A 27,246-nucleotide genomic window follows, 5' to 3' on the forward strand; every position below is an offset into this window, starting at 1 on the left:
GAACGATTTCTCGTGAAAACATAAATAGAAAGACCAAAATCAAATTTTTGCATTTGCTTCGCAAAAACGAGTTTGAATTCTTTTCGTTCTAATTCTTCAGCTTTTCTTCCTATACAATTGAACACGTAATCGCTATATTTTCAAACTCGTTATCGTCGAAAATATAATTTTACATGCAAAAATTCTATTTCAGACTTTCAACTTATTTTTCTGTGATGAATCACCTCTTTCCGAATTCTACTACGATCGCAGGAGAACATCTTGTTCGCGTAAGATGAAAGCGAATCAATTAAGCGTTTCGTTGCTATTTGATTAAAGTAACGGAGCTATTTGATTAAAGTATACGGAGTACCGATATGCTTTCGTTCGCAGCGGATTATGAAGCATGGGAGAAGGTGAAATTTCTCGTCTAGAGGTACGGGAAGATTAGGGGCGAGTATACTCACTAAAGCTCGATATCGCTGATGCATAACGTTAATGTCTACTTTAGCTGAAAGCATGTTACAATCGGATTAAATCGTAATCTGCGAAAGCGTGAATCGTAAAATTCCGTCGAACCTTCGTCGAACGTGGACACGCGTCTCTTGCTCTTCAGCTTCAGCGCCAGGGACTCGTCAGTCTCTTCAACCGAGTACTTCCTTTCGCGTTTCAACTTGAGCTTGACATCGCCTTCTTCGACGTCCTCGACCTTGTACGGCCTGGGCACCTTCTTCTTCTTTCGTCTGAGTGGCAAGTTCATTTCGTCGGTCTCCAATTCCTCGATGCTGTACTCGTCCTTGGCTTCCTCGTCCGATTCGTCTATGATCTCTTCGATGATCGGACCGGAATCGTCCTCTATCTCTTGCATGATCCTGATCGTCTCCTCGCCGGTTTCCTCCGAGTACGTCATTGGCCGTTTCTTCGGCTTCAATCGGACCTTTCCGGACATCGAAATGTCTTCCTCTTCATAAGTGTTCAAAGAGATCTTGAACTCCTGCTCCACATCCTCCTTCGTCTTCGTGCTGCGTGGCCGGAACGTCACATTTTCTACATCGGTCACCTCTTTGATGTCTGGTCTGGGCTTCTTCTTCGGCCGCAGCTTGCGGAGAGTAACATCTTCGTAAATCTCCTCGATCGGCTTCGGAGGAAGCTTCGGTGGTTTACGCTTGAAGGTGAATTCATGTACCTCTTCTTCTTCCTCTTCTTCCTCGGGTTGCTCGACCTCCTCGATCTTTTTGATGGTAAGCTCGTCGGCAGCCGCTTCTTCAACCTTCTTCGGCGCTTTCTTTTTCTTTATTTGCACATCGGTTGACACTTCTTCTTCCTCGACGGGCTTTTCCGGAGCGCGAGTTTTCTTCAGGGTCACCGCAGTTTCCTCAATCTCCTCTGTGACGGATGGTCGTTTCTCTGGTTTCTTCTTCTTTTTAATGGTGATCTCTTCAGGAGCTTCCTCCGCTTCTGTGGGCACCAGTTTCTTTATGGTTACTTCGTCGGCAGCTTCCTCCACCACCGGCTTCTTCTTCTTTGGTTTCTTCAGCTCCACCTTCTCAGAAACTTCTTCCGGTGCCTTCTCCTCTTGCTTCTTCACCGGTTTCTTCAGAGTAACCTCTTCTTCTACTTCCTCTGGAGCCGGCTTCTCCTTCGGTTTCTTCTTCTTCAAGGTAACCTCAGCTGGAGCTTCTTCCTCCTCCTTTTCTTCTACCACCACCTTCTTAATCGTAACTTCGTCAGCAGCTTCTTCAACCACCGGCTTCTTCTTCTTTGGTTTCTTCAGCTCCACCTTCTCAGAAACTTCTTCCGGTGCCTTCTCCTCTTCCTTCTTCACTGGTTTTTTCAGAGTAACCTCTTCTTCTACTTCTTCTGGAGCTGGCTTCTCCTTCGGTTTCTTTTTCTTCAAGGTAACCTCAGCTGGAACTTCCTCCTCCTCCTTTTCTTCTACCACGACCTTCTTAATCGTAACTTCGTCGGCAGCTTCCTCCACTATCGACTTCTTCTTCTTTGGCTTCTTCAGCTCCACTTTTTCGGAGACTTCCTCTGGAGCCTCCTCTTCCTTCTTCGGCACTGGTTTCTTCAGTGTAACTTCTTCCGACACTTCTTCTGGGACCGGTTTCTCTTTCGGTTTCTTCTTCTTCAAGGTAACCTCCTCCGCAACTTCTTCCTCTTTCTTTTCTTCCACTACAACCTTCTTGATTGTAACTTCGTCGGCAGCTTCCTCCACCACCGGCTTCTTCTTCTTTGGTTTCTTCAATTCAACTTGTTCGCTCACTTCTTCCGGTGCTTTCTCTTCTTCCTTCGGCACTGGTTTCTTCAGAGTAACTTCTTCTGTTACTTCTTCGGGCACCGGTTTCTCCTTTGGTTTCTTCTTCTTCAAAGTGACCTCCTCTGGAATTTCTTCCTCTTTCTTCTCTTCTACCACGACCTTCTTGATGGTAACTTCGTCGGCAGCTTCCTCCACCACCGGCTTCTTCTTCTTTGGTTTCTTCAACTCAACTTCTTCGCTAACTTCTTCGGGAACTTTCACCTTTTCTTCTGGCTCTGGTTTCTTTAATGTTATCTCTTCTGTTACTTCTTCTGGAACCGGTTTCTCCTTCGGTTTCTTCTTCTTCAACGTGACTACCTCGGGAACTTCTTCCACTTCCTTTTCTTCCACTACGACCTTCTTGATTGTGACCTCATCAGCAGCTTCCTCCACCACCGGCTTCTTCTTCTTCGGTTTCTTCAACTCAACTTGTTCGCTCACTTCTTCTGGCAGCTTCACCTCTTCTTCCGGTTCCGGTTTCTTCAAAGTAACTTCTTCCGTCACTTCTTCGGGAACCGGTTTCTCCTTTGGTTTCTTCTTCTTCGGAGTAATCTCCTCTGGAACTTCCTCCTCTTTCTTCTCTTCTACCACGACCTTTTTGATTGTGACCTCTTCGGCAGCTTCCTCCACTACCGGCTTCTTCTTCTTCGGTTTCTTCAACTCAACCTGTTCGCTCACTTCTTCTGGCAGCTTCACCTCCTCTTCCGGTTCTGGTTTCTTCAACGTAATTTCTTCCGTCACTTCTTCGGGAACAGGTTTCTCCTTTGGTTTCTTCTTTTTCAAGGTGACCTGTTCCGGAGCTTCTTCTTCTTTCTTCTCTTCCACAACGGGCTTCTTAATAGTAACTTCATCAGCAGCTTCTTCTTTTACAGGTTTCTTTTTCTTCGGTTTCTTTATTTCCTCGGTTACTTCCTCCGGTACCTTTTCTTCCGGTTTCTTAACCACTACTTCTTCCACCACTTCTTCGGGAACAGGCTTCTCTTTCGGTTTCTTCTTTATCACGACTTCTTCCTTAACTTCTTCTTCTTCGACCACCTTTTCTTCAACAACTGGTTTCGTAACCGTAACTTCTGCAACTTCTTCCTCCTTGACAGGCTTCTTCTTTGGTTTCTTTACGACGGCTTCTTCTACAACTTCTTCCGGTTTCTTTGGCTTCTTTTTCATAGTCACTTCAGTTATTGTTTCTTCCTCCTCTACCACCTTTTCTTCTACAACTGGCTTCTTGATCGTTACTTCAGCTGGAGCTTCCTCGATCGGCTTCTCAGGTTCTTTCTTCAACGTGATTTCTTCCGTTACCTCCGGCACCTTCTCAGGTTCCTCGGGTTCTGGTTTCTTCAACGTTACTTCTTCTTCTTTAGGAGCCTTCTCCTTAGGTTTCTTTGGTTTCGGTTTACGTTTGACCGTAACATCTTCGGTCTCTTCTTTTGGAACCTTCGGAGCTTCTTCTTCCTCCTTTGCTGGGAATTCTTTCTCGCCAACATCTTCAGGTTTGTCTTTCTTCCAGCCCTTCAGCGTTATCTTTTCCACGTCCTCCTCTGGTTTATCTTTCTGCGGAATTCTAAACTTGACTTCTGGTTCTTCAGTCGGCTCAGGTGGTTTCGGTTCACCTTTGATCAGAGGTATCTGTTCAACCTCTTGATCTGGCTTCTTCCTGGGTTCCCTTTCGTACGGTTTTGGTACTGGTTCAGGTGCTGGTTCCTCTGGCTTCTCGTACTCTTCAGGTTCATACTTCTCGAGTTCTGGCCTGTCAAAGTCCAAAGGTTTCAGTTCATCATGTTCCAATTTTACCTTCGGTTTCTTCTTCTTCTCCGGTTTGACCTCCTCCTCTGGTTCCGGTTTGACTGGTTTCTTGAGAGGTTCTGGAACTTCTTCCGGTTTTGTTTCTGGTATTTTCTTCAGTTTGACTTTCTCAGGTTCGACCTTCTCTTCCTCTGGCACTTTGCCCTTTCCAACAACCAGTTTCTGAGGTTCTTCCGGTTTTTCTGCTGGTTTCTTCGGTGCTCTTTCATAGATCGATTTATCCTCGATCTTTTCCAGAGGAACCTTCTTCAACTCTTCGAACTCGAGATCTAGTTTTTCCAATTCTGCAACTTCCTTCTCCGAAAGTTTGACCCTCTTCACCTTCCTCTTGAGTAACTTCAGGGCTTCTTCCGTGTTTCTAGAAAGAATTCCGGTCTGTACTGGATTTTCTTCCAACTCTGTTATTTTCGGTTTTTGCATTTCTGGCGGGTAATCGCCGACGAATGTAATTCTACTACGTAACATGATCTTCGGGAACTTCGGCTCACTGACTTCCTTCTTCTTCGTGGGGGTCACTTTCTTTAATTTAATAGCAGCGAATTGAACGGTCTCTGAAGGCTCCGAGTACTTCAGCTTCGTAGGCTTGATCTCTGTCCTCTCGATCTTCTGAGGAACCAGTTTCTGAAGAGCCGCTGGTAATTCCTTCTTCTCCTTCTTCTTCTTTGTTGGCTCCCATTGGATCTTCTCAGGCATCGGTTCTAGTACAGGTCGTTCGTACTCAGGCTCCACCCACTCCTCGATCTCATCTTTCTTGGCGGGCTTCTTCTTCTTCTTCTTCTTCGGTTTCTCAGCTTCAACAGGTTTCTCTTCGGGTTTCTCTTCCTCCTGTTCTGGAACCTTCTCGACCGGTACTTCCTTTACCTCTACCTTTTCTTCTACTTCTTCAACGGGCACAGCTTTGCGCTCCTCGGGTTTCTTTGTTGGCAGTTCTTCCGGTATCGCTTCAGGGACGACTTCAGTGGTTTCCACGGCGTCCTTCGGGACAATCTCTTTTTTGGCCTTCACCTTCTTCGGCTTCTCTTCAACTATTTCCTCCACTTTCTCTTCAACTTTCTCCTCTTCTGTCACAGTAGGTTTCTTTTCTGGTATTTTCTTCTTCTTCGGTTTTTCTTCCTTCGGCTTTTCCATAGGAACCTCTTCCTCTTTCGGCACTTCTGGAATCTCTTCCTTCGGCTTCTTCTTCACTTCTGGTTTCTCCTCTGGAATTTCTTCCTTCGGCTTCTCCTTAGGAACCTCTTCCTCTTTTGGCGCTTCTGGAATCTTTTCCTTCGGCTTCTTCTTCACTTTTGGTTTCTCCTCTGGAATTTCTTCCTTCGGCTTCTCTTTCACTTCAAGCTTCTCTTCTGGAACTTCTTTCTCCTCTGGTTTTTCCACAGGGATTTCCTTTTCCTTCGGTTTTTCTTCGACTACCTCGCCGTTCGTGATTGCTTCCTCCTTCTTTTTCTTCTTCGGCACTTTCTTGACAGTGACCTCAGTGACCTTAGCTTCATCTTGTACCTTCTCTTCCTCTTTAGGAACAGCTTTCTCTTCCTCCGGTTTCTCCTCTTCTATTTCTTCTGTCTTAACCTCAGTGACCACTTCAGTTGTTACTATCTCTTCTTTCGGTATAACTGTCTTTTTCGCTTTTCTCTTCTTCGGCTCTTCCGGTGTTATTTCTTCAACAACCTCTTCCGCTTGTTCCTCTTCAGCCGTCGTCGGTTTCAACTTCTTCTTCGGGGCTTTCTTAACAGTGACCTTCTTCTCTTCCACCTTTGAAATTTCTTGCTCTTCTTCGGTAACTATAGCTTTATCTTTTTCCGGCTTTTCAACTTCTAACTCTTCTTCCGCAGTTGTGGTGATCACTTCTGTTGTTATGATACCCTCCGATGGAGTCACTTCCTTCTTCGCTTTGGTCTTCTTCGGCTTCTCCGGAACGAGCTCTTGCACCTCTTCCTCTGGCTGTTCTTCCGTTTCCGGAACAGCCTCCTTGGGTGCTTTCTTTACCGGCACTTTCTTGGTAACCACTTTCTCTTCCTTCTCTTCAACTTCTGTTGCTTTCTTCTTCTTCGGTTTCACTTTCTCAGGAATCTCCTCCGTGGTCACCTCGGAAACCACTTCCGTGATTTCAACACCCTCCTTTTCTGTAACAGTTGGCTTCACCTTTTCTTCTTTAGGTTTCTCGGGTTTTATTTCTTCCACGACTTCTTCCGTTTCTTCCGCTTCAACCGCGGTCACTGTCTTCTTCTTCTTAGGTGCTTTCTTCACTACTACTTCCGACACCTTTGCCTTCTCTTCTTCTACTTCCGAGGGCTTGGCTTCTTTCGGTTTGGGCTTCTCTTCCTTAAGCTCTTCGACAGGTGTTTCCGTAATGATCTCCGTAATTTCCACACCTTCTTTAGGAATGATCTCTGCTTTAGGCTTCTCTTTGACTGGCTTCTCGATGACAAGTTCTTCGACTTCTTCGGTAACTTTACCTTCCTTCACTGTGGCCCTCTTCTTTTTGATGATCTTCTTTGTGGGTGTTTCAATTACCTCCACGATTTCTTGTTCTTCCATAGCCTTGGCTTCCTCTATTGTTTTCTCGATTACTTCTTCCACCACTTTGTCCTTCTTCTCCTTGGGTTTCTTTCGAATAATCTTCTTCGTCGGTGTTTCTATGGTTTCAATTATTTCTTCTTCCTCGATCACTTCTTCCGGCTTCTCTGGAGCTTTCCTCAATTCTACCTTCGTTACCGTGACCGATTCCTTTTCTTCTTCAACGAGAGGCTTCGCCTTCTCTTTCTGTGGCTTCTTGATGTGAATTTCTTCTATGACCTCTTCAGGAACACCGTCCTCTTTCGTTACGGCCTTCTTCTTCTTGACAATCTTCGTCGTCGGTGTCTCAACGACTTCGACGATCTGTTGCTCTTCCATTTCAATGGTCTCTTCTCTTGGTTTCAGTATGATCTCTTCGACCACGACTTCCTCTTCGCCTTTCTTCATCGGTCTCCTCTTCTTCCTTATGATCTTCTGCGTGGGCGTCTCGATCGTTTCGAAGATCTCTTCCTCTTCTTTGATAACGACCTCTTTCTTCTTCTTAGGCGCTTTCCTCACATCGAGCTCTGTTATCGTTACAGTCTCCTCTTCTTCCACAATTGGCTTAGCCTTTTGCTTCTCCGGTTCTTCGATCGTTATTTCTTCAACGATCTCCTCCGTCACCTCATCCTTTCCTGTGACTGGCTTCTTCTTCTTCGGGACCTTCTTGGTAACTTCCTTGACTTCCTCGATGACTTCCTCCTAATTGCATCAATTAACGAGGTATAAGCGTAAATAAAATGACATTTCACAAACGTCAACATTATAAAATAAACGGTTAACCAACTCACCTGTTGAATCGTCTTCTCCGCGACATCTGGAATAACAACAGAATGCTTTAAATCTATATATAAACCAGAGACTAATTGAAATGGATACTCAGCTTTCCTAGGCACTTCTTAAATAGCTTATAGAGATAATCGCTCTAAAGCGGATCAATTAGCTGGTCAATAATTGGCATCAACAGTTGTATAGACGGTATAAGATATAGTATAGTATGTTTGTCGAGTATTGTCTTTGTGTCCTGTTCTTGTTAAGCATAATAGGATTTGGTAGAATGGCAGATGTACGTTGTATCGTCTAATTGTACGTAATGGTGATAGTAATACGTAAGAAATGCGCTTACCTTCGGGCACTTTCTCATCGGCTTTTGGTTTAATCGGTCTTTTGTGTTTGGGTTTTTCGTGTATTTCTGGTGTAGTGTCTTCGGGGAGTTCTATTGTTGCTGTTAATGGTGCTTTACCTTCCTCTTCGACGATCACCTCTTCGGTGACCTTCTCTTTACCTTCGTGTTTCTTCGTTACGCGCTTTTTGCGGACCGTTTTCTTTATTCCTTCTTCGACGATCTCGCTCGTCACGATTTCTTCTTTGATCTCTTCAACAGGCGCGGGCTTTTCGATCATCTCGACGGGTTTCTCTTCGAGTTTCTCTACCTCGAATTCTCTGACGGTAACGATAGGTTCAACATCTTCTTCTTCTATCGTCGTCTCTTCGACGACCTTCGGTTTCTCATCTCCACGTTTCGTAGTGGTCTTTTTCTTTTTAATTTGCCTTTTCTTTTTCTCAGGGGTCTCTTCGACCTCCACCGTTGTGACCACTTCAACAGTCTCGACAATGTCGTCGTCCTTGGGAACGAACTTTATGTAATCTTCCGGCTTCTTTTCTTCTTCTTTCGGTTCGTCCGGTTTCTTCCATGGTTTCAGTTTGATTTCTTCAGGTTCCTCTGCTGGAGCTGGTCGTTCAGGGATTCTGCGTTTAATTTCTTCTTCTTCTTCAGGCTCTTTAGGTTTCGGAACACCAGGCACTATAGGAACAGCTTCGGTTTCCTGTTCCGGCACCTTGCGTTCTTTCTTTGGCTTTTTCGTCGGAGTTTTCTTAGCCTTCGGTTTCTCTGGTTCAGGATACTCTGGCTCTTCCCTTTCTTCAAGGTCGACTTCGCTCCTGTCGATATCGTAAGGTTCGAATGGCTTCAACTCTGGGTATTCGCCTTCTTCTTTCTTCTTCTCGGGTTTATCTACTTCATCCTTCTTCTTTGGAACAGGAGCCAGCTCTTCTAGAACTTCCGGTTTCTTTTCTGGTATTTTCTTCAGTTTTACGGTTTCTTGTTCTTCTGCTTCTTCGGGTCGAGGCTTTCCTTTGCCGATTACTAACTTCTTCGGTTTTTCTACTTCGACTTCTTTCGGTTTCGGTTTGCGTTCATACGGAGCTAGTTCTTCAGCTTTCTCTAGGGGAACTTTCTTCAACTCTTCGAACTCTTGGTCTAGTTTCTCTAATTCTGTTATCTCCTTTTTAGGGAGCTTCACTTTCTTCTGCTTTATCTTCTTGATCTTCAACGCCTCTTCCATTGTACGAGATAGTATTCCACTTTGTACGTAGATAGGTTCTAATTCGGTTATGGTTGGATATTGGATAGACGGCGGCCATTCTTGTGGGGTTATTCGACTGCGTAAGAGTATCTTTGGGAATTTACCTTCGCCCTTGTCGATCTTCTTAGGTGTTACCCTGGGTTTCTTCAATTTAATTTGAGCAAACAAAGGAGTTGCCGGTTCGTCGATTTTGGGTTTGATTGGCTTCTGTTCTCTGATGCTGAGCCTCCTCAATTGAGGTCTCAACTCCTCCTTCACTTCCTCATCAGGCTTCTTCTTCTTCTTTTTCACCTTTTTCTCTGGTTTTTCTACCGGGAGAGGTTCTTCGAGTTTCTCCAAGGGTAACTCCTTCTTCAGCTCTTCAAACTCCTTGTCTAGTTGTTCTAATTTAGCGATTTCCTTCTTCAATTGTTTTACCTTCTTCTTCTTCGGCTTTGGCAAGGTCTCTGCTTCTTCGACGTTGCGAGACAAGATACCATTTTGAACTTCGTTTGGTTCGAGTTCAGTGACCCTCAAGTGGCGTGGTTTGGGAGGAAATTCAATGGCGACGATTCGACTTCGAAGCAAAATGCGGGGGAGCTTTTCTTTCTTTGCTTCCGGTTTCTTAGGTTTCGGAGTCTTGCGTAATGTAATTTGCGCGAATTGAGGCTTATTCAAAGATACCTCCTGTGCTTCGAGTTTCGTGGTTTCTACTGTAGTTACTTTCAGACGTTGAAGTCTCAAAGGTTTCTTAGCATCGCCGACAGGAGCTTCGGGAGTTTCTTCAGTTACTGTGACAACATCAGACACGACCTCTTGAACACCCTTAATTACCTTCTTCTTGACAACTTTCTTGGGTCTATCCTTCTTTGTAATTTCTTCGGGCACAACTGCTTCTTCGGGTATCTCTTCCACTTCAACTGATTCAACCTGTTCAGGTGCCTCGAGAGGTTTCACGACATCTTCAATCACTTCTTCAACAGGACCCTCAGTTACAGTAGTTTCCGGAGCCTTACCTTGTTCTTCGACAGTGACAACTTCAGTAACTTGTTGCACTTTTCCTTTGCGTTTGATAACTTTCTTCTTCGTGATTCTCTTCGGCTTACCTTCTTTGGTTACCTCCTCGGTCACAGTTACTTGCTCGCGCACTTCTTCAACCTCTGATGGTTTAACGTGTTCAGGAGCAGGCAACTGCTTGATTAATTCTTCTACAACTTCTTCAATTGGGCCTTCTGTTACAGTAGTCACAGGAGCTTTGCCCTTCTCTTCGACTGTGACTTCTTCAGTAACTTGTTGTTCTTTTCCTTTGCGTTTAATAACCTTCTTCTTCGTCACCTTCTTTGGTTTGCCTTCTTTAGTTATTTCTTCGGTAACTGTCACCTGTTCACGCACTTCTTCCACTTCAGATGGTTTCACATATTCAGGCACTGGTAATGGTCTAATTATCTCTTCTACGACCTCCTCCACAGGTCCCTCAGTAACTGTGGTAACTGGACGTTTGCCCTTCTCTTCGACTGTGACTTCTTCAGTAACTTGCTGTTCTTTACCTTTCCGTTTAATAATCTTCTTCTTTGTTACCTTCTTTGGTTTGCCTTCCTTAGTTATTTCCTCAGTAACTGTCACCTGTTCACGCACTTCTTCGACTTCAGAAGGTTTCACAAATTCAGAAACTGGTAATGGTGTAATTATCTCCTCTACGACCTCTTCCACTGGTCCTTCAGTGACTGTGGTAACTGGACGTTTGCCCTTCTCCTCGACTGTGACTTCTTCAGTAACTTGCTGTTCTTTTCCCTTCCGTTTAATAATCTTCTTCTTTGTTACCTTCTTTGGTTTGCCTTCCTTAGTTATTTCTTCGGTAACTGTAACTTGTTCCCGCACCTCTTCAACTTCAGATGGCTTCACAAATTCAGAGACTGGTAATGGTGTAATTATCTCCTCTACGACCTCTTCCACAGGTCCCTCAGTAACTGTCGTAACTGAACGTTTGCCCTTCTCCTCGACTGTGACTTCTTCAGTAACTTGCTGTTCTTTTCCTTTGCGTTTAATAACCTTCTTCTTTGTCACCTTCCTGGGCTTGCCTTCCTTAGTTATTTCCTCGGTAACTGTCACCTGTTCACGCACTTCTTCGACTTCAGAAGGTTTCACAAATTCAGAAACTGGTAATGGTGTAATTATCTCCTCTACGACCTCTTCCACAGGTCCCTCAGTAACTGTCGTAACTGGACGTTTGCCCTTCTCCTCGACTGTGACTTCTTCAGTAACTTGCTGTTCTTTTCCTTTGCGTTTAATAACCTTCTTCTTTGTCACCTTCCTGGGCTTGCCTTCCTTAGTTATTTCTTCCGTAACTGTCACTTGTTCACGCACTTCTTCGACTTCGGATGGTTTTACGAATTCTTTGACTGGTAGTGGTCTAATTATCTCCTCCACTACCTCTTCCACTGGTCCTTCAGTGACTGTGGTAACTGGACGTTTGCCCTTTTCTTCAACTGTGACTTCTTCAGTAACCCGTTGTTCTTTACCTTTGCGTTTAATGATCTTTTTCTTCGTCACCTTCTTTGGCTTGCCTTCCTTAGTTATTTCTTCGGTAACTGTAACTTGTTCCCGCACTTCTTCCACTTCATATGGTGTCACATATTCAGAGACTGGTAATGGTGTAATTATCTCTTCTACGACCTCCTCCACAGGTCCCTCAGTAACAGTGGTAACTGGACGTTTGCCCATTTCTTCAACTGTTACTTCTTCAGTCACTTGCTGTTCTTTTCCCTTGCGTTTAATAATCTTCTTCTTTGTCACCTTCTTGGGTTTGCCTTCCTTAGTTATTTCTTCCGTAACTGTCACTTGTTCACGCACTTCTTCCACTTCAGATGGTTTCACATATTCAGGGACTGGTAATGGTCTAATTATCTCTTCTACGACCTCCTCCACAGGTCCTTCAGTAACTGTGGTAACTGGACGTTTGCCCTTCTCTTCGACTGTGACTTCTTCAGTAACTTGTTGTTCTTTACCTTTGCGTTTAATAATTTTTTTCTTCGTCACCTTCTTTGGCTTGCCTTCTTGAGTTATTTCCTCAGTAACTGTTACTTGTTCACGCACTTCTTCGACTTCCGATGGTTTTACGAATTCTTTGACTGGTAATGGTGTAATTATCTCCTCTACGACCTCCTCCACAGGTCCCTCAGTAACTGTGGTAACTGGACGTTTGCCGCTTTCTTCAACTGTGACTTCTTCAGTAACTTGTTGTTTTTTACCTTTCCGTTTAATAATCTTCTTCTTTGTTACCTTCTTTGGTTTGCCTTCCTTAGTTATTTCTTCCGTAACTGTCACTTGTTCACGCACTTCTTCCACTTCAGATGGTTTCACATATTCAGGGACTGGTAATGGTCTAATTATCTCTTCTACGACCTCCTCCACAGGTCCCTCAGTAATTGTGGTAACTGGACGTTTGCCCGTCTCTTCGACTGTGACTTCTTCAGTAACTTGTTGTTCTTTACCTTTGCGTTTAATAATTTTTTTCTTCGTCACCTTCTTTGGCTTGCCTTCTTGAGTTATTTCCTCAGTAACTGTTACTTGTTCACGCACTTCTTCGACTTCCGATGGTTTTACGAATTCTTTGACTGGTAGTGGTCTAATTATCTCCTCCACTACCTCTTCCATAGGTCCCTCAGTAACTGTGGTAACTGGACGTTTGCCGCTTTCTTCAACTGTGACTTCTTCAGTAACTTGTTGTTCTTTACCTTTGCGTTTAATAATCTTCTTCTTTGTCACCTTCTTTGGTTTGCCTTCCTTAGTTATTTCTTCGGTAACTGTAACTTGTTCACGCACTTCTTCGACTTCAGTAGGTTTCACATATTCAGAAACTGGTAATGGTCTAATTATTTCCTCCACGACCTCTTCCATAGGTCCCTCAGTAACTGTGGTAACTGGACGTTTGCCGCTTTCTTCAACTGTGACTTCTTCGGTAACTTGTTGTTCTTTACCTTTGCGTTTAATAATCTTCTTCTTTGTTACCTTCTTTGGTTTGCCTTCCTTAGTTATTTCCTCGGTAACTGTCACCTGTTCACGCACTTCTTCCACTTCAGATGGTTTCACATATTCAGAGACTGGTAATGGTGTAATTATCTCCTCTACGACCTCCTCCACAGGTCCCTCAGTAACTGTGGTAACTGGACGTTTGCCTTTCTCTTCGACTGTGACTTCTTCAGTAACTTGTTGTTCTTTACCTTTGCGTTTAATAATCTTTTTCTTTGTCACCTTCTTTGGCTTGCCTTCCTTAGTTATTTCTTCGGTAACTGTAACTTGTTCACGCACTTCTTCGACTTCAGTAGGTTTCACATATTCAGGAACTGGTAATGGTCTAATTATTTCCTCCACGACCTCTTCCACAGGTCCTTCAGTAACTGTGGTAACCGGACGTTTGCCCTTCTCCTCGACTGTGACTTCTTCAGTAACTTGCTGTTCTTTTCCCTTACGTTTAATAACCTTCTTCCTTATGATTTTCTTTGGTTTTCCTTCTTTAGTCACTTCTTCTGTAACAGTTACTTGCTCACGAACTTCTTCAACTTCGGTTGGTTTAACGAATTCAAGTGCAGCTAATGGAGTTATTATTTCTTCTACTACTTCTTCAACGGGACCTTCTGTAACTGTGGTAACTGGAGCTTTGCCCTTCTCCTCAACAGTAACTTCTTCAGTAACTTGCTGTTCTTTTCCCTTGCGCTTTATAACCTTCTTTCTTATGATCTTCTTTGGTTTCCCCTCTTTAGTCACTTCTTCCGTAACAGTTACTTGCTGTCGTACTTCTTCAACTTCAGATGGTGTTACAAATTCAGGTGCTGGTAGTGGTTTTATAAACTCTTCAACTACTTCTTCAATTGGTCCTTCGGTAACTGTGGTAACTGGGCGCTTGCCCTTTTCTTCAACTGTGACTTCTTCAGTAACTTGCTGTTCTTTTCCCTTGCGTTTAATAACCTTCTTCCTTATGATTTTCTTTGGTTTTCCTTCTTTAGTCACTTCTTCTGTAACAGTTACTTGCTCCCGAACTTCTTCAACTTCGGTTGGTTTAACGAATTCAAGTGCAGCTAATGGAGTTATTATTTCTTCTACTATTTCTTCAACGGGACCTTCTGTAACAGTGGTTACAGGGGCTTTGCCTTTTTCTTCAACAGTAACTTCTTCAGTTATTTGCTGTTCTTTTCCTTTGCGTTTAATAATCTTCTTCTTCGTCACTTTCTTTGGCTTACCTTCTCTAGTCACTTCTTCTGTAACAGTTACTTGCTCCCGAACTTCTTCAACTTCAGATGGTTTAGCATATTCAGGTTTGGGCAATGTTTTGATGAATTCCTCAACTACTTCTTCAACCGGTCCTTCGGTGACAGTTGTCACAGGAGCTTTTCCTCTCTCTTCAACAGTTACTACTTCGGTCACCTGCTGCTCTTTACCTTTGCGTTTGATGACCTTCTTCTTCGTGATCTTCTTCGGCTTACCTTCTCTTGTCACTTCTTCAGTAACAGTTACCTGTTCACGAATTTCTTCCACTTCAGATGGTTTAGCATATTCTGGTTTTGGCAGTGGTTTGACAAATTCCTCAACCACTTCTTCAACTGGTCCTTCTGTGACCGTTGTTACAGGAGCTTTGCCTTTTTCTTCAACAGTAACTTCTTCAGTTACTTGCTGTTCTTTTCCTTTCCGTTTAATAATCTTCTTCTTCGTTACCTTCTTTGGTTTGCCTTCCTTAGTTATTTCTTCGGTAATTGTCACCTGTTCGCGAACTTCTTCGACTTCAGATGGTTTAGCATATTCTGGTTTAGGCAATGGTTTGATGAATTCTTCAACTACTTCTTCAACCGGTCCTTCGGTGACCGTTGTCACAGGAGCTTTTCCTTTCTCTTCAACAGTTACTACTTCGGTCACCTGTTGCTCTTTACCTCTGCGTTTTATGACCTTTTTCTTTGTGATCTTCTTCGGCTTCCCTTCTCTCGTCACCTCTTCAGTAACAGTTACCTGTTCACGAACTTCTTCAACTTCAGATGGTTTAGCATATTCAGGTTTAGGCAATGGTTTGATGAATTCCTCAACCACTTCTTCAACCGGTCCTTCGGTGACAGTTGTCACAGGAGCTTTGCCTTTTTCTTCAACAGTAACTTCTTCAGTTACTTGCTGTTCTTTTCCTTTGCGTTTTATAATCTTCTTCTTCGTCACTTTCTTTGGCTTACCTTCTCTAGTCACTTCTTCTGTGACAGTTACCTGTTCACGAACTTCTTCGACTTCAGATGGTTTAGCATATTCTGGTTTTGGCAATGGTTTGATGAATTCCTCAACCACTTCTTCAACTGGTCCTTCGGTGACAGTTGTCACCGGAGCTTTGCCTCTCTCTTCAACAGTTACTACTTCGGTCACCTGCTGCTCTTTACCTCTGCGTTTGATGACCTTTTTCTTTGTGATCTTTTTCGGCTTACCTTCTCTTGTCACTTCTTCAGTAACCGTTACCTGTTCACGAACTTCTTCGACTTCAGATGGTTTAACATATTCTGGTTTGGGCAATGGTTTGATGAATTCCTCAACCACTTCTTCAACCGGTCCTTCGGTGACAGTTGTCACAGGAGCTTTGCCTTTTTCTTCAACAGTAACTTCTTCAGTTACTTGCTGTTCTTTTCCTTTGCGTTTTATAATCTTCTTCTTCGTCACTTTCTTTGGCTTACCTTCTCTAGTCACTTCTTCTGTGACAGTTACCTGTTCACGAACTTCTTCGACTTCAGATGGTTTAGCATATTCTGGTTTTGGCAATGGTTTGATGAATTCCTCAACCACTTCTTCAACTGGTCCTTCGGTGACAGTTGTCACCGGAGCTTTGCCTCTCTCTTCAACAGTTACTACTTCGGTCACCTGCTGCTCTTTACCTCTGCGTTTGATGACCTTTTTCTTTGTGATCTTTTTCGGCTTACCTTCTCTTGTCACTTCTTCAGTAACCGTTACCTGTTCACGAACTTCTTCGACTTCAGATGGTTTAACATATTCTGGTTTGGGCAATGGTTTGATGAATTCCTCAACTACTTCTTCAACTGGTCCTTCGGTGACAGTTGTCACAGGAGCTTTTCCTCTCTCTTCAACAGTTACTACTTCGGTCACCTGCTGCTCTTTACCTCTGCGTTTGATGACCTTTTTCTTTGTGATCTTCTTCGGCTTACCTTCTCTTGTCACTTCTTCAGTAACAGTTACCTGTTCACGAATTTCTTCAACTTCAGATGGTTTAGCATATTCAGGTTTAGGCAATGGTTTGATGAATTCCTCAACCACTTCTTCAACCGGTCCTTCGGTGACAGTTGTCACAGGAGCTTTGCCTTTTTCTTCAACAGTAACTTCTTCAGTTACTTGCTGTTCTTTTCCTTTGCGTTTTATAATCTTCTTCTTCGTCACTTTCTTTGGCTTACCTTCTCTAGTCACTTCTTCTGTGACAGTTACCTGTTCACGAACTTCTTCGACTTCAGATGGTTTAGCATATTCTGGTTTTGGCAATGGTTTGATGAATTCCTCAACCACTTCTTCAACTGGTCCTTCGGTGACAGTTGTCACCGGAGCTTTGCCTTTCTCTTCAACTGTTACTACTTCAGTCACCTGCTGCTCTTTACCTCTGCGTTTGATGACCTTCTTCTTCGTGATCTTCTTCGGCTTACCTTCTCTCGTCACCTCTTCAGTAACAGTTACCTGTTCACGAACTTCTTCAACTTCAGATGGTTTAGCATATTCTGGTTTTGGCAATGGTTTGATGAATTCCTCAACTACTTCTTCAACTGGTCCTTCGGTGACACTCGTTACCGGTGCTTTTCCTTGCTCCTCAACCGTAACTTCCTCAGTAACTTGTTGCTCGTTTCCTTTACGCTTGATTACTCTCTTCTTCGTAACTTTCTTTGGTTTTCCTTCTTTGGTTACTTCTTCAGTAACGGTTACTTGTTCTTCTACTTGTTCCACAGTAGGCGTAACATGCTCAATTGGTGCAATTGGTTTAGTGGATTCGTCCGGAATTTCTTCTTCTTTATACTCCCCTCGTTCTACTTTAGGAATTTCTTCCATCTCTTCCTCAGTCGTTTCTTCAGTCACTTCTGCTTTTCCCCGCTTTCGAATGACCTTCTTCTTGGTTACTTTTTTGGTTTCATCCTCGACCCGTAATTCTTTTAATTGAACTTCTTCTTCCTGTATCTTTGGTGTCAGTTCTTCGACCTCTTCGATAATTGTAGGCACAATCTCTTCAATGTCTATAGACGTTGTAACTTCCTCTATCGGCATAAATTGTTTCTTCGGTATCTCTGGTAATTGCGGTTTGACATCCTCCAATTCTTCTTCAATGACGACGACATTGTCTTCGTCCGGCAGTTTGCCCGTCTTTTTCTTTCTGATGATCGTTTTCTTTGTCTTAATAGCCGCGGTTTCATCGTCCCTACTCCCGCGCCTGAATTTAGTCGTGTACTCTTCGGTCACCTCTGTATCAGATTCAATCGTCTGTTGCTGTGGCGTATCGTGTTTTGTTGTGTGTTGTGTGATTGTGATGTGATGTTGTTGCGCTGGTACTTCTGTGGTTTCTGAAATGTATACAGAACAAGTGTGACATTATTAACAAGTGTTGTGCGTAATGTCCGTATGTTGCTTTCGTTTTACTTGGTTTGACTTCTCGATTTAACTGGGACTGATCACGCTTGATCATCTTAACCTTGGACCTTTTCTCTAAGAAAATTCCTTTTCATCAATCATCAAATAGGTACAGTTTTTGGGTATCGTTTGTAATGTATGTTCTGTTGGTGTGTCCTGTGTGTATGATCCTGTGATGTATATATATTCTGCGATCGTGTTTGACACCTGTGTTTCACATACCTACCTTCGCAACCGTTTACCTTCACACCTACCCTACAACTCCACGATCCTACATCCAACGCGACCCTGGATCACAATCTATGCTTGCTGCGCGAACATCATTTTGACTCTCTCACATCAGGTCTTTCGACCTCGATCACTATCGTCACCTTGTCCTCGGGTCTTGTCCCCTAACCGTTACCGTCACCGTCCGTCTCGTCCGCGGTAATCGCATACCTTGATAGCAAGAATACTCACCCACAACTTCTTCCAGATGCTCGGCTACGATCGAAACGTTCACTAACTTCGCGAAAGGAATTACAGACTCGGGTAGATCTGACTCTAACTCGTCGGTCGTTAGGTGTTCGGTGACTATCACACCTTGCTGAACGTCTGTCACCCCCTTAGCCGTCTTACTTTCCGGCTTGGTCACTTCGAACTCGGACGCAGCGTCCTCAGGTTGAACCTCAGTTTTCAGAGCAACCTCCCGTCTGATGACATCAGGCTGAGCAGAGGCCTCCTTCGCCACGCCCTTGATTACCTCTTTGGCTTCCTGTTCCGTCGCCGTCACTTGAGTAACCTCAAGGCTTTCGGACACGCGGAACGACACTTCAGCTGTCGCTGACTTAGTCGTCTTCTCGACGACAAGCGTCCCTTCACTCTCCTGCGTCATCGCCTGCGTCTGTTCAATGCTTTCGAACGGAATCTGTTCCGGTACTATTTTCCTAGTTTCCGGTTTCTCGGATTCGCCCAGTTCTTCCGTAGCTGATGACGGTATCACCTGCGACTTCTGCGCCACCTGGATACCCAGCAGACTCGGTTTGGCAGTCTGAGCCGTTGGCTCGTCCGGAGTTGGCAGGCCAGTCTCTGCCTCGCCGAAGGAGACTTCCGAGACTGAAAGCGAGAGCAGTTCTTCCAATTGCGGTTTGCCCTTCTGCCCTTCGGGAGCTTTGGGCTTGGGAAGTTCCTCGGCGCTAGCCATCGTCAGAACTTCTGACGTTTCTGCTACCTCTATGCTGTCCAATTTCGTGAGAGCTTTGCGCTCCTTGGGAGCCTCTGGCTGCGGCATTTCTTTCTCCTTTTCTGTGGAAACCACTTCGGAAACGGTGATAAAACTCATCTCCTCTACGTCAGGTTTGCCCTTCTGGCCCTCCGGTTTCTCCAATTTTTCCAGTTCCTCGACATTCGTCACCGTGAGGACCTCAGTCTTCTCGGCTACCTCCCTGCCAGTCATCTGAGGCTGTGCGATCTTTTCGCTGGGTTTCTCGGGTGACGGTAAAGTCTCTTCAAGCTCACTGGAGACAACCTGCGAAACTGTGAGCGACGTTAGCTCGTCCAACCTTGGTTTTCCTATCTGTTCTTCAGGTAGGACAGGTTTCTCCAGCTCTTCTACGTTCGTTACCGTGAGCACCTGGCTTGTCTCTGCCACTTCTCTGCCGGTGAACGTTGATTTGGCTGTCACCGTGCTCGGTGTCACTTTGCTCTCTAGTACCTCTTCAGTTTCATGAGACACTGTCTGGGAGATCGTTAGCGACGTTAGTTCCTCGACGTTCGGTTTTCCTTTCTGTTCTTCAGGAGCTTTGGATGTCGTTAGCTCCTGCGCGCTGATCATGGTCAACACTTGCATTGTCTCTGCCACGTCACGACCAGTCAGACTAGGTCGCGCCATTTTTTCTGTAGGCACTTCCGGAGTTGGCAACACGTCCTCCATTTCGGTGGACACTGTCTGCGACACTGAGAGAGGCACGTACTCCTCCAAACCAGGAACACCTCTTTGCTCTCCAGGTTTCTTCGCCTCGGACAAAATGTCCACATTACTCATGGTGAGCACCTCCATTGTCTGGGCCACGTCCCTGCCGATCAGATTCGGTTGAGCTGCTCTTTCGACGGGCACCTCGGGAGTAGCCAAAGTGTCTTCCGCTTCCTGAGAAACTACTTGCGAGACGGTCAAAGGTGCCAACTCTTCGACTTGGGGTTTGCCCTTCTGTTCTTCCGGGGCTAGTGCCGCCACAAGTTCTTCCGCGCTGGCCACTGTCAATACCTGCATCGTCTCGGCAACGTCTCTGCCAAGCAGACTAGGCTGTGCTGTCTTCTCTTTGGGGACCTCGGGAGTTGGCATAGCTTCCTCCAGTTCACCAGACACAACGTGGGACACTGTCAACGGTGTCAGTTCATCCAGCTTCGGCTTTCCTTTCTGTTCTTCCGGCCTCTTCAGCGCGAGATCTTCCGTTTCAGCCATAGCGGTGATTTGAGTAGTCTCGGCAGCCTCTCTGCCGAGTATGTTGAAGTCCGCTTTCTGATCTTTAGGCGTGGCCTTCAGAGTGAGTACATCTTCGGCCTCGTTCGAGATCACCTCGCTGACCGCTACGGACGACAATTCCTCCACTTCCACGGTACCTTGCTGCTCCTTCAGTCGTGTCATCTTCTCCAGAGTCTCGGTCGTAGCTGCAGTAATCACCTGTAGCACTTCGGGAGCCTCTCTTCCGGTGAGGCTAGGTTGTGCTTGCCGCATTTTCGGAGCAACGTCCGTTGGTAGAACGTCTTCGACCTCGTTCGAGACCACCTCGGTGACGGTAACCGTGCTTAGGCCCTCGAACCGAGGCTTGCCTTTTTGTTCTTCGGGCTTGAACTTCCCTTCGAAGGTCTCCTCCCGTTCGCCAACGGTAGTCTCAGTCTTCACCGCGGTCTCGATCACCGTTTGAGTCATGGTCGCTTGAGTGGACGCCTGTTTCTCTTCGTGAATTTCTTGGATCGATTGAACGCTCTCTACCATCGACCCTACCACCGTCTCGTGTAGACTGATGTCCTGAGTAGCCTTGACACCTTCGCGTTTCGGAGCGACGTCGAACACGGTCTCCTTGTCTTCCGTGATGGTCTCGGAGACTTGCAGAGACTTCACCTTCTCGATGTCGACGTCCGCTTTCTGAGTCTGGGGCTTGAACACGCCCTCGAACGTTTGTTCGCTTTCCTCGACGATATTTTCATCGATGATGATACTCTCGAAGGTGTCCTGCCCTGGAACAGCCACTTGCGGTGTCACAGTCAGTTCTTCGGCCTTATCGGGAACATTCACTTGAGACTCAATCGTGGTTGTCTCGATGATACCACGTTCAGCGATGATCGTACTGGTAGCTGTCTGAGAAACGTCCATTTTCTTCTCCTTCAACACCGACTCCATTTCGGCGGATGTTACCTCGGTCACAGAAACCCCGTGACCTTCTTCGAAGGTTGGCACCGCGGTGGATGTAACAGCCTTGGGATACTTGTCAAACGTTCCCTCGCTCTCCGCGCTAGGAGTCTCTTCAACGATGATCGGTTGCAGAGTGTCCTGCGTCGGCTGAGCCTTGACCTCGTGCTTCTCCAGCGGCTGAACCGAGCCTGTGCTCTGTTCGACGAACACCTGAGCCTTCTGAGCGACGTCCATGCCAACCTTCGTCAGCGTCACTTCCGCCTTGTTCTCCTCGTGCTTCGCGATCGTCATGGTGTCCTCTTTATCCTGCGTGATCACATGAGCAACCGTGATACTCTTGCCTTCGACAAAAGTAACGGTAGCGCTGCGCTCGTCGAGCTTCATCTTCTCCACGAACATGGTACCGTGTTCCTGAGGAACCGTCTCGCTGATGTCGACGCTTTCCAACGTCGTCTGTGTAGGATGTGCTTCCGCGGAGGCTGGTTTTGGTAGTTGAGGCACTTCTCCCAGACCCTCTCTAAGGTTAACCTCCATCTGCTCGGCCACCTCTTTGCCCTCCATCGCTGGTTTCGCTACCTCCTCCCGAGGTTTCTTCATCTCCGACAGATCAGCCTCGACGTCCTGCGTCGTGGTGGCTTCCGTGACGGCGATGAACCGGTTCTCGTCAACCGTCACCCTGGCACTGGTCTTCTGCAACGTGAACTCCTCGATCTTGTCCACTTCCTTCTCAGCGAGCACTTGTTCCGTCGTCTCGACCGTTTCGAAAGGCTTCTGACCTATCTGAGCCATCGCGGTCGTTGGTTTCACGATGTCCACCTCTCCCGTGCTCTGCTGAGGAATGATCTCGGAGCTCTCGGCGACCTCGTGGCCTGAAACGATGGCCGGTACAGCCGATCGCGTCTTCTCCTCCTGGATGGTCTTCAGGACTTCTTCTCGATCAGCTGCGCTGACCTCCGTGACCGTGATCACGCGTTTACCTTCCTCGACAGAGATCTCCACCTTTTGTACCGCTGGCTTGAATTTACCTTCGAAAGTATCCTCCTGGTCTTGAACGATGTCCTGAGTGACCAGAACGCTTTGGTACATTTCCTGCGACAGCTGTGCTTTCTTCGCATCCGGTTTCTCCATGGTGACTTCCGCAACGGAGTCTTCAACAGAGATCGCCGTTGTTTCAGCGATCGCACGGGTAGTGTCCAATCCAATTGTTGCGGCGTGTTTCGATGGTGCCTCTTCGGAAACGTACAAAGATTCCTTGTCGGCTGGCGTCACTTGGGACACCGTCACGATACTCCTACCCTCTTCAAGGTCCACCACAGCTCTCTTGTTCTCCGGCATCAAACCTGGCACGAATTTGTCTTCGCTTTCCTGAACGTCTGGTTGCGACTCGATCAACGGATTATACGGAATGTGTTCCCGCAGAGCCGTGGCTTCGGACGGTGTGTCCTGAACGAAGTCGCCAGTGCTGAAGTCGACCACTTGCATCGTTGTCTGCGCTACCACGTGTCCACCGACCAAGCTCTTATCAGCGGTCTTCATCTCTGGCAGATCCTTCGTCTTGTATTCTTCTTCCTTGTCCTCCACCACTACCGTAGACACCTGTATTCCTTGATCTTCGACCACAGACAGGTCTGCCAGAGCCTGCGTCGGTGCTCTATCTTTGTCTAGGACACCTTCTGCCTCCGTGGGCTGTGTTTCCGAGCTGATCACTGCTTCCAGTGGGATGTTCGACGGTACAGCCGAGGCCGAGACAGGCTTCAGATCTTCTAACTTTCCAGCACTAGTGTCGACCGTGACCTCAGTCTTCTCTGCGATCACGTGGCCAGCAAATTGAACGCTGGCCTGCTTCTCCGACGGTTTCTCAGGAATACGAAGGACATCTTCCTTGTCTGCTGTGATTTCAGTGGTGGTTGTGGCGCTGATGATCTCGTTGATCGACACTTCAGCCTTATCGGATACCACAGCTTTGTCTGTAAACTCTTTCTCAGTCTCGGATACAATGGTCTCGGTTTGCACGATACTCTCGAACGGTAGCCTCTCTTCCGTGGCAGCGAACGTGGCTGGCGTTGGCACTGTTAGGTCTCCGGATGTCGCGGCTGGGGTGATCTCCATCAACTGGGCAACTTTGTGCGCGTCAAACGTGGGAGTAGCCTGCTCGCCTCGAAGCTCCAGCTTCTTGAAGTACTCCTTTTCCTTGTCCGACGCGATCGTCTCGATCACCGTGACTCCTATGCCCTCCTCGAAGGACACGTCGACGACCTTCCGATCAGGCTGCACAAAGTCCTCCATCGGCTTCTCCAGATCACCAGCGGCGGTCTCCGTCGTGATCATACCGTGGAAGGTGACATGATCGGTGGTAGCTGTCGCGGTGGTCGTCTCCTGGCGCTTGAACTCGTCCACGTTGTCGGTGGTAGTCGTCTCGCTGACTTCAGCCACGATGTGAGTCGGAATATCGAACGTGGCGGACTTGGTCTCGGGCTTCTCAGCTTCGGGCAGAGAGCTCTCTTTGTCCTCGGTTGTCACCGCGGAGACGATCAAGCCCTCACCGGTGACGAACTCCAGATTCGCTGTCCTGTCGGATGGTTTGACCTCGGTGAACGGCGCCTCGGTTTCTCTGGTCTGAACTTCTTCAGAGATCGCTGCCTCGATCGGCAGTATCGTAGTCTTCGGTTTCGTCTCGAGTATCGATTCACTGGGAAGTTCGGTTAGGCCAGTGTCGCTCATCACCTCGAACGTAGACGCCACTCCTTGAGTCACAATGTCCACAGTCGCTTCCACGCCTTTAGGCTTCTCTTGTCCCGTGAATATGCCCTCTTTATCTTCGGGGTAGGTCATTCCGACGACGATACTCTCTCCTTCTTGGAACACTACTTCCACGTTCTTCGTCTCAGGCTTGACATCCTCCTGCAGGGAAGATTCTTTCTCGGATACGGACACTTCGATCTGTTCGACCACCTCCAATCCGGTCTGCTGTTGACTCGCGTGCTCCTCCTTCGCTCTCTCCTCCTTCAGGACATCGATGTTGCTCGCGATCACAGTCTCCTGCATCTCGGCAACTTCGTGACCGCTCGTGATCCCCATTGTCACTCTCCTCTCCTTTGGCAGGTCTTCGACTTGCAGTTTCTCCTCGCTGAGGACCGTCATCACTTCCGTCACCGTCAGCTTCTCCGTCTTCGAGCAGATCTCCACGTCAGCGCTCTGCGTCACCGGGCGAACGTCTTCTTCTCTGACCTTCTCCGTCTCGGCGATGTTGGTCTCCGTCACGATCAGCTCCTCCATGGTGTCGCGTTGGAGCGTAGCCATTCCTGGTTTCGGTTGTTCCGTGGTGATGTCGGTGGTGCTTTGTGCTACCAAGGTCTCCGACTTCAACGCCACAGAGTGGCCGGATATCAACGGCTGAGCCTTGTAGTCCTGCGGCTTCGCGTCCGGGCTGTACACGTTCTCTCGATCGTGTGGAATTACTTCGAGTACCGTGGCACCTGGCCTAGGCTCCGTCAGCTCCACCACTGCTGTCTTTCCATCCGGTTTGACGTCCGTTCGGTACAGGTCCTCTTTCTCGGCTACCTCCTGCATCGCTACAGTGACGCTTTCCAGAGGCACGTGAGATGGCTGAGCTACACCGGAAGCAGGCTTCTCTTCCGGTACGTATTCCCCGGTTGGCGAATGCGTTCTCACCTCTTCGAACATCGGGGCTACTTGGGTGGTGAACTCTGTGCTGGCGTAAGCGCCTTTCACCTCCGATATCTCTGTGTACTCGGACTCCTTCTCGCTGGCGATCACCATAGTCGTGTGCAGACTCTCGATCTCGTTCATCATCACCTCCGCGACCCTGGAGTCTGGGACCTTGTCTCTCTGAACCGAAGCCAGGTCCTCGGCGACTACGGTTTCGTCTACCACGGTCTCCTGCAAACCGATGGGCACTATCTTCGCTACCCCAGAAGACGGAGCCTCTTTCGAGATCTCGCCTAAATTGTCCTCCGGTTGAGTCATCTCGACCTCCAGCGACACGACCGGATGCGTCGGCACCGTTTTACCACGGTGGGACTCTGGCATCTCGAAGATCTTAAGGTCAGCTTCCTTCTCGATCGACGTGGTCTGGAACACTTCAACGCCTCTGACAGCGTCGTAGCTTGTCTCCACCACCCTTTCCTCCGGTTTCACCATTTCCTCCATCTTGGACTCCCTGTCGTGAGCCAGGGTCTCCTGAACCATCTTGGCCTCGGTTAACTCCACCGTGACGGTTCCGCTCTCTTGTACGTACTTCAGCTCGTCCTTGAAGTCCGAGGGATAATCCGCTGTTTGGATCTCGGATATCGTAACGTGTTCTTCCGGTCTGATCGACGTCTCAGCCAACACCTGAGTGGGCTTCTGCTCCGGATGGTACACTCCTTCGGACTCCTGGACAAGGGTGCTCGAGATGGAGCCGATTTCCAACGAGGATATAGAAGTCTCGGCTGTCTTGGTAGCTGGTTTGTCACCTGGTTGATAGTCCGTCTCTTTCTCGGATGGCACCGTCTCCAGTGTCACGGCTGATGGTATCTCGACCACGTTCAGATCAGCCTCGGCCCTCTTCGTCTCTTCTATCGTCAAAGTGGTCTCTTTGTCTTGCGTTTCTACAGTGGACACCGAGACTCCTTCCAACAGGGTGACATTGGGCACAGCCTCGAAAGTGTCGAGTTTTCTCTCTGTCACGTAAACTCCCTCGCTCTCTTGGATCACGTTCTGTTCGATTATGGCTGTCTCGTTCCCGTAGGAAATGCCGACCTGAGCTTTTTGGCTGGGAGGCAGTCTTCCAGGCACGTATTCACCTTCTTTCTCGGGCGCATGCATCTCTTCGGTGACCCGCTGTCGCTGGGAAACGATGGTCTGCGTAGCAATCTCGGTGGGGACTATCAGCTCTGGATAGTACTTTCCTGGCTTGTCCTCCGGACGAACCTCTTCGACAATCAGCGGCTCGACCGCGGTAACGTTCACTCTGGGCTTGGCGGGTACCGTTTTCAATGGTTCCAACTTGTCCTCGACCAGACCTTCTTGGATTTCGTACACGGACAGTCCTATCTGCGACAGGATAGTGTCCTCGGCCTCTGCAGTCATCGGTGTCACGAAATCCTCCGTGGGCACCTCTTGCTGACTGACCATTGTCTCGTAAACGGTGGTAGCCTCTTGAACAGTCACGCTGACGTCAGCTGTTCTGGTGAGCTCTTGTTTGGCGATGGCTAGGCTCGAGACACCCGCATCGCTCGCCAGGGTCTCGCTGACGATTAGACCCTCTGACGGGACTATCGCTGGCGTAGCTTCGTAGGATGTTGGTTTGAAAGTGTCCGAAAACTCACCGGTGGATGCCTGTACGGTAGTCTCTGTGGTAGAGTAGGGTTCCACCGGTGAGATCGATAAGGATGCTTTGCGTTCGATTGGTTTGATCTGGCTGATGTCATCGATCTCTTTCTCCTGAACGGGGACCAGTTGCTCTGTTAGGGGTGTGATGGTGTCCATCGTTAGCTTTGCTTTCTCTAATTCTGGTTTGCCAGGTGCCTGATCGATCGTTCGATCCAGGGGCACCACTTGATGACGTTGGCTAGGAACGTTCAACATGATGGAGGACACCACCTTGTCTCCCTTCACCTCGAACTCTTCGATCTCCTCCAATTCGACCTCATCTCGACCGATCTGTGACCGTTTCGGCTTCAATTGTATCTTTCGTTTCTCTATTACCTCTTCTTCTTCTTCTTCTTCTTCTTCTTCTTTTTCTTCTTCTATCTCTATCTTTTTCTCTATCTCATCGAGTTTCTTTTCTTTCTGAGTCAGTCTACCCTTCGTGTCTGTCTCTACGATTACAGTTTCTATCTCTTCCTCGACTTCCTCCACGTCCTTTCGCTTCCTCTTCTCCCGTTCCGTTTCCTCGATCTTCTCGATCTCTACAATCTGAACCCCCTCTTCCCTATCTTCCTTTCTCTCTTCGATCTGTTCCGTTGGTATTGTATCTTTGCGTTTGCGCAGTGTTGTGTGTGCCTGCCGTGTGTCCTCGTATTCTGTGGAAAGTATGTGAGAATTTTCGTGTCAATCAATCGCGAGTGTACGGTAATCATTGTTCTCTCTCTTTGCTCTCTCAATCGCTCTCTCGCTCGCACTTCGCTCGTAAGATTGACAAAAGAAAAAAAAACCATTCTCTGTTTTGAAAAAGACTCCATGCGACGAACCATTCTCGAGCGGATGCTGCTTGCTAAGGACAAGAATCGTGCTTTCAA

The 27,246-nt window shown here is 47.1% G+C and overlaps 1 protein-coding gene across 20 annotated transcripts in view; it reads right to left on the bottom strand.

Moving 5' to 3' along the window:
* The window catches only part of Sls (sallimus), a 197,246-nt gene that overhangs the window by 12,124 nt on the left and 157,876 nt on the right, over positions 1-27,246 (bottom strand). For 5 of the 20 annotated variants that reach the window (XM_076790970.1, XM_076790953.1, XM_076790951.1 and 2 more), the window contains 4 exons: positions 18,073-27,030; positions 7,758-17,546; positions 7,423-7,448; positions 559-7,333 (listed from right to left, as the gene is read on the bottom strand). In XM_076790970.1, the coding sequence (XP_076647085.1) occupies positions 559-7,333; positions 7,423-7,448; positions 7,758-17,546; positions 18,073-27,030 (25,548 nt within the window). Of the gene's footprint in view, positions 1-446; positions 7,334-7,422; positions 7,449-7,757; positions 17,547-18,072; positions 27,031-27,246 lie in introns of those variants that run through there. The other 15 variants (XM_076790961.1, XM_076790964.1, XM_076790962.1 and 12 more) reach the window with 15 other exon arrangements.

This window comes from Halictus rubicundus, chromosome 7 (assembly GCF_050948215.1).
Source record: "Halictus rubicundus isolate RS-2024b chromosome 7, iyHalRubi1_principal, whole genome shotgun sequence".
NCBI classification, from domain to species: Eukaryota; Metazoa; Arthropoda; class Insecta; order Hymenoptera; family Halictidae; genus Halictus; species Halictus rubicundus.